The following is a 6994-nucleotide window of genomic DNA, read 5'->3' on the forward strand; positions in this document are numbered from 1 at the left end:
AAAATCCCTATGACCTTCAAGACCTCTAAATGCACAGGTGGCTAAGATATGAAACAGATCATGCCGACCTCAAAGAGGCTGAAAGATCAGAGGTTCTGTAAAAGTGTTGTTCAAAGAAACAGGGTTTAAAATCTGCTCAAATTTTGGACAACCTCAACTCTGCAAGAGACTGGAGAATGAGTTATCTGAATCAAATTTGCCACATAAAGCATTTTTTGATTTTAAAATGGAGAATGTGGTGGGGGAAAAAAGCATTCAGCAATATGACAGGAGATCAGAAATATTTTGGACCGTTCTGCCTAAGCTCCTCCTGACCTACAGTCTGCTAGTTTCACTCAACGCTTCCCAGTATCTGGGAGCCGGACGAGTTCCTTACATTGTTCTAAGAAGGCCTTTTTAGAAATACATAGCCTTGATGAAGACTAACACATCATTAGTAGCATTTAAAAAAACAGCCCTGTTCAGTCTTATCACTACACTAATCCTCTGGTCCATGCATATATTCCCCAATCACGACAAAATAGGAGACAAAACATATTAGCCAGAGACAACCTGGACATCTTCCAATGGAAACTCCCCAGTGAGTGTGTTCATGGGATCCCTTTAGAGACAGTGCCAGGCACAGGGTGTGCTGGACATCCTGCCCTCGGCCTCACAGCGATAACTTGCACAAGGTCGCAAGGAGGTCTCTTGCTGTAAAGAGGGATTCACTTATAATCAGGAGGTTAAGGCTAGGCTGGAAGCCAGGACATGGAGCACCATCCTCTCCTGGTTGAAGAAAGGGCAAAACCTGGATGTGGTGGATTGCAGAAAAACAAAACAAAACAAAACAAAACAAAACAAAACAAAACAAAACAAAAAAACTGTCCCCGGGAGGCCTCTGCCTCCTCACCATCCTCTCCCTTCCATCCACCCCGCAGAATTGAAGGAAGTCATTGTATTGCATTGAGCGGCAAGTGTTGTGTCTGACTGAGCTGCGTCAGTGCTGTGCTGCTTTCCACCCTCTACCGGCATTCCCGGGAAGGTGGTTTATGCAGCGCTCCCAACAACCTACTGCACCTCACTTCTCTCACGGGGGTACGGGGCTCTGCGCTCGCTGGGGTGCGGCGGTGGGGATGAGGAGAAGGAGCAGTAGGAAAAGGAAGTGGAGGCGGAGAAGAAGACAGAACAACTGCAGGAACAGAAGGAAAAGGCGGCGGAGGCAGGGACGGGGCCGCTCCCGCCCCTCCGGGGGCGGTGCCATCCGGGAGCCGCTGCCAGGCTGGTCCCTCCCCTGCCGGCCGGGAGCCGCCCTTTCCGTCGGGAAGGCGGCGCGGCGCCGTCCAAGATGGTGGCGGGAGGGTTGTGCCTGTGTGGGCTCATCAGGTACCGGGGCGCGGGGGTGGCGCGTCCTGGCAGCGGAGAGGGAAGGGAGGAGGCAGCCCCTTCCCAGCCCCGCTCCCGCATCCCCCCGAGCCCGCCCGGGCAGAGCGAGGCGGGATGGATGCCGCCCGGCTCCTCGCCGTGCCGCCGGCCCCGCATGGGTTAATGTGCTTTTCCGCTGCTCCCTGCCGAGAGTGGAAGTGTTTCCTGACGTGTCAGTCGTGACGCGTGGGTCGCCCTGGGCAATTTCTTTGGCGCCGAGTAAACGCTGTTTTATCCTAAGACACTCCTGTGAGAAACAGGAGTTTCTCCTAACCCGTCGGTGTGGTAGGAGAGCCGAGAGGCTGTGGAGAGCGAAGGGAGTACTCCTGTCAGTGTCTCCGGGTTTCTTACTCAGAGACACTGCACGGAGCTTTTCTGGAGAGCTGATATAGCTCTTCACATCTCAGGGGAATGGGATGCAGTGGGAAATGGCTGGCCCCAGTAAATTGGCTCCGAAGCAACAATAAGGCAGGCCGTACAGGAGCTTGGACTGAATAAAACTCTTACAGTAAATTTATTTGGAAATCACGCCGGTAGTTGTGCATTGCCCGATTGCTGGGGGCATGCAGCTTCAGTTTTTAGTATGTAGAGCACATGGAGATAGATACAGGTATATGTAAACAGTAAACAATAATAAATGATTGCAAGGTAACAGGAGGGGAAAAAAGTGATCTTTAGCTAAACTGTGTAGAGTAGTGGTTTTATTTCTGTGATTGATGAAATGATACACAGATACTGATGATTTCTGTCATTAGAAGAACTCAAATATTTGTTGAGCTCCTGTAGCTCTCCCTGTAAGACCTTCTTGCTCAACTTCATATATAGTATTTCTTTAAAGCAGTTATGTATTTTAAAATTTCCGGCTTGTTTCAGATTGCTGTGCTCATTGTTAATTCCTGCATTATTTCTAAGTGGAATTTTGTGCATCTGCTTGGTGGTGCTGCTGTGGGGAATACGGCTCTGGATACAACGAAGGAAAGAGCAGTTAAACTCAGCAGGAAGAGATGGGAAGCGGCCATTGCTGGTGGCTTTTTTTCACCCGTATTGCAATGCGGGAGGTGGAGGGGAGAGAGTCTTGTGGTGTGCTATAAGAACGCTCCAGAAAAAGTAAGCATATACATTTATCAAACATCATATTTCATTCTTAGCTTCTGATGGTATTACTTATGCATTTTACTTAAGTAGGTATTATTTATCTACCAGTCCTACATTTTATTTTACATCTGAGTTCCATGTGGTTGCACCATTCCACTTCATCCCTTTACCCAGATTTTGATCTTTTCTGCTGTGGCATCTCTCACTTTTTTCTGTATCTCCTTGAGAGAACCCCTCCTTCCTCCTCAGTTTTCCACCTCTGGTATGGAACTTTGAATAGCCATAACTCATCGGTAGATAACTGATAATCTTGATACTTGCCTCTTGGTGCAGGAGGGAAGACAAGTTAATATCTGAAGTGGATTTAACATTGGCACATCCCCTGATTTGCACAGTTGCCTGCATTTTCCTCCTGCTATGCAATAAACAGACATCTATGGGGCAGGGTGTTCTTAGATCTGTAGGATAATACTGAGCTTCTTTTACTCCAAAATAATATTCCCCAAGTCTTCAGCCATATGGTTTTCTGCAAATCAGGAACAAAATATGGAAGTATTAGGAAAAGTATAATTTAATTAAAGTAATTGCATAGCTATGTCAGACATTTGTTCTCACGTTCTTCTGGAATAATTCTGAACAGAAGAATGTGTGAAATTCTTTTTCTCCTTTCTTACAGGTACGGAAATGTAACGTGTGTTGTTTACACTGGTGACAGAGATGCCACTGGAGAAGAAATAGTAGAAGGTGCTTTCAGAAGATTCAACATTAAATTAATTCACCCTGTGAAGTTTGTATTCCTAAAAAAACGCTACCTTGTGGAAGCTTCTCTTTATCCTCACTTCACTTTGCTGGGACAAAGTTTGGGATCAGTGTTCCTTGGCTGGGAAGCTCTTCTAAAGTGTGTTCCTGATATTTATATTGACTCAATGGGTTATGCCTTCACACTTCCCCTCTTTAAATATTTAGGAGGTTGTCGCGTTGGATGCTACGTCCATTATCCCACTATCAGCACCGATATGCTTTCTGTCGTCAGGAATCAGGATACCAGGTTTAACAACGCAGCCTTCATTACAAACAGCCCTTTCTTCAGCAAATTTAAGCTTGTCTACTACTGCTTCTTTGCTTTCATGTACGGGTTGGTTGGTTCTTGCAGTGATGTGGTAATGGTTAATTCCTCTTGGACACTAAATCACATCCTTTCCCTCTGGAGAGCTGGGGCATGCACTAGTGTTGTGTATCCACCGTGCGATGTCCAGACTTTCCTGGATATTCCACTGGAAGTGGAAAAGAGCACCAGTGAATATTCCATTGTTTCTGTCAGCCAGTTCAGGCCTGAGAAAGATCACCCTTTGCAAATCAGAGCCTTCGCTAAGCTGCTGAAAGAGAAGCGAGTGGGGCAGCAGCCGTCGTTGAAGCTGATCTTAATTGGAGGCTGCCGTAACCAGCAAGATGAAGAGCGTGTCAATAACCTGAAACGTCTTTGCGAAGAGCTTGGAGTTGGTGACGATGTGGTGTTCAGGATAAACATTCCCTTTGAGGAGCTCAAGAGACACCTGGCCGAGGCCACCATCGGCCTGCATACAATGTGGAATGAGCACTTCGGGATCGGTCAGTACCTTTCCTCAGTTCAGCCGTTTGTCCCTCAGTGTGTAGGCATAGAGGTCTGCATGCCAAGCAGGTGTCCAGCTCCCATCCCCATTGGAGCCACTGTAGCTGCAGTAAAGCCTACAGGACCGATGCAGATGTCTAGCCACTAGGTGCTACTGTAGTGCAAGCTGAAGTGCTGTAGTTGTAGACTGTTAATCCTGGGCATCCCCTGGTCACCTAAACAGACAGCTAGTCCCATGTGTGCTGCCCAGGATGTCCTGCTGACCTCCAGCTGTCGCCCTGCAAGGTCGTGGGTCTCCTCATGGTTCTTGTGTTAGGTTTACCAGCCTCACACAGAGGCCTTCCAGAGCCTCAAAAGGCAGCAGGTACGTCTGATTAAGCAGCTTAGGTTGTTCTCCACAGACTGCAGGAGGAGCTTAGACACAGTTCATGTGTAGATGTCCATGTGTAGAGATTTTGGTCATATTTCACCTGCCTAAAATACTGTTTGAAATGTGCAGTGTATGTCATGGAGCTCAAGCTGCTGTTTCAAAGGTGTGAGTCTCCCACAGATCTTGTCTGTTATAAATGAGCCCCGTGTAGTTGCCACCAGGTACCCTGGGCCATCTCATTGCACTGTGCACCTGTGCTGAAGCAAATAAATCAAATCCTTAAATCAATCAGTGCAGCATGCAGCAGAATGCCAAAGAGGAGCTGGGTCCCGGTTTGCAATGTGCTCTCATACAGAATTAAGGTATGGGGCTCAGTTTGTTTGGATTAGTTGAGTCCTGACCTTGAGAGATTGCCCATCTGGCATAAATCTACAAGAGGCTAAGTTAGCAACCAAGCAGATGGATGCCATACTTGGCTATAATGTGACTAAACTGCAGGCAGTGTCTTCAGCCTATCAGGGTACAATTTAAGTATCAGGAGTAGTAGTTAATGGTCTGTAGAAACTTGGTATAAAAAATATACACTGAAGTGTTTCCCAGAAGCAACAGCAAAATAACACGTTCTCGTATTTTTTCCTCCCATAAAACTGTTTGGTTAAATTTATAAAAAAAGTGACACAATCACGCTGTGATTTTGAATTTGAGCATTATTTCACCTTCATCTCAAGGGCTTTTTGCCTGCAAAAAACGTGTTCCAAAAGCATTATTTATAGTGGTCAATGCTTGAGCTGTGGAAACTTACAGAAATCAAATCAGAACTGAGTAGAATCAGCAATTAAAGTGATTTCTGATGTCTGTTCTGGAACCATGAAGGATAATTAAGTTGTTATAGACATTATGTACTCTTACTATGCCACTGCTTTTGGCTGAGAAAAGCTTACTGATTCCCATTTCATTAAAAGGTCTTCCATCAAAAGTACAGGTGTAGTGATAGCAATTTTTACTGATGTCTTGCTGAGTTGTCAAAAGCTGTAAGATTTGTTAATCTGCAAAATACTGAACTTCTGAGTATTATCTGATTGAAATGTGCTCAGTGGGCTTCTTTTTCAGTATCTTTCAATATGTTTAAAATCTTCAGTGTGAATGAAAAAATAAAGTCACATTCAGCTATAACTTCTAATTTTTTTTTGCAGCTGTCACCACACCATAAAACCAGTGTTGCAGTGTTCTGTCACAGAATTACATAGTGTTCTGTCACAAAGCTACCTAAGATGCTTATCTTTACATTTATTTCAATTTTTAGGGTTTTCCCCCCCAGATATATAATGGTGGTAGAATCTGTCTCAGGTAAATCAGATGTATTATAATAACCACAACTTAACCAATTATATTTGATTTCTAATTCCAATTTTATGTGTTTAGGAGAAACTATAGTTTCAATCCTTAGATCTGTAAAAACTTAAATTTGTGTTTCTTATGAGACCATTTTCACTGTATTTTTCCAACTTAGCTAGAATGGCAGTCTGTAGTAACTTACAGTTCTGGGTGAGTTTTACTGCTGTTTAACTTTCCAGTATTTTATAGAGAGCCAAAGTACATGATGTGCGCATTCCTATCATCGTGTTTTGTATCTTTTACAGGAGTAGTTGAATGCATGGCAGCTGGCACAGTTATCCTGGCTCACAACTCTGGAGGCCCCAAATTAGACATTGTGGTACCCTATGAAGGACACGTTACAGGCTTCCTAGCAGACGACGAGGACAGTTATGCCGAGACGATGGCTTATATCCTCTCCTTGTCTCCTGAAAAAAGATTGGAGATCAGAGAAAACGCTCGTCGCTCTGTGCGCAGGTTTTCAAACCAGCATTTTGAATCCACATTCCTGTTATCCGTGGAGCCATTATTTAAATAAATGTATATAAATAAAAGTTTATATGACTAAAATTAACTTTTTGTATTTGACTATGTGGCACCTGTAAATATATCTGATCTATGATCCCTTTGTCCTATTCAATAAAGAGTTTTTTTTTCTTTCTGCTGTATGTAACAGGGTTTTTTTTTTTTGTACTGGGAAAGAAATGCTTCTATGTTGACTTCATCACAGTGTGGTGGACTTCAAAACCCTCTGGATTCACAAATCATGATATTGCTTTGGTAAAAGAACTATTATCAGGAAGCTCTTTTATTTATTGAATACTTTCAGTCATCACCCATTTTATGGCTCTCTACCCACAGTTACACTTTTTGAAGCCCACACTTTTGTTTTACACCCTTTCTATACGGTAATTTTTTTTCCCCAGAATCTGTAGCACATTTTCAATTTGATCTTCCCTGTTGTGTGGCAAAATTCTGTTACATAGAATTTTAATTGCGGTTCTGAAGATCTTTACCTCCAGTGATTCCTTTAGGATAAGCATGTAGTAGAATGCTTTTTATAAGTGTAATAATTGCACTTTTCTGTGATCCTTTTATTAGGTATTTCCTCATGTCCTTTCATGGTATAACAACTTAATGGT

At 43.8% G+C, this 6994-nt stretch overlaps 1 protein-coding gene across 3 annotated transcripts; it reads left to right on the forward strand.

The window, feature by feature from the left end:
- Positions 1–1232: 1232 nt before the first annotated feature.
- Positions 1233–6511, forward strand: ALG11 (ALG11 alpha-1,2-mannosyltransferase). 3 transcript variants are annotated; one of them, XM_027888156.1, is made up of 4 exons: positions 1233–1365; positions 2278–2511; positions 3176–4107; positions 6119–6511. In XM_027888156.1, exons 1-4 carry the CDS (start codon positions 1328–1330, stop codon positions 6388–6390), a joined length of 1476 nt encoding a protein of 491 aa, XP_027743957.1. In that variant the 5' UTR covers positions 1233–1327; the 3' UTR covers positions 6391–6511. The 3 variants fall into 3 exon arrangements, with proteins under 3 accessions (XP_027743957.1, XP_027743959.1, XP_027743958.1); XM_027888157.1 differs by having other exon boundaries at positions 1235–1365; positions 2317–2511; XM_027888158.1 differs by lacking the exon at positions 2278–2511.
- Positions 6512–6994: the final 483 nt, after the last annotated feature.

The sequence above is a fragment of the Empidonax traillii genome, unplaced genomic scaffold, assembly GCF_003031625.1.
Source record: "Empidonax traillii isolate 1590-97213 ecotype Southwest subspecies unplaced genomic scaffold, ASM303162v1 scaffold232:size1090087, whole genome shotgun sequence".
Taxonomy (NCBI): Eukaryota; Metazoa; Chordata; class Aves; order Passeriformes; family Tyrannidae; genus Empidonax; species Empidonax traillii.

Bases quoted from the DNA above. Each gene is read 5' to 3' on its own strand.
- ALG11 (XM_027888156.1), top strand. From the start codon at position 1,328: ATGGTGGCGGGAGGGTTGTGCCTGTGTGGGCTCATCAG. The intron at 2,512-3,175 runs GTAAGCATATAC...CCTTTCTTACAG, and splicing joins ATAAGAACGCTCCAGAAAAA to GTACGGAAATGTAACGTGTG. The intron at 4,108-6,118 runs GTCAGTACCTTT...TATCTTTTACAG, and splicing joins GAATGAGCACTTCGGGATCG to GAGTAGTTGAATGCATGGCA.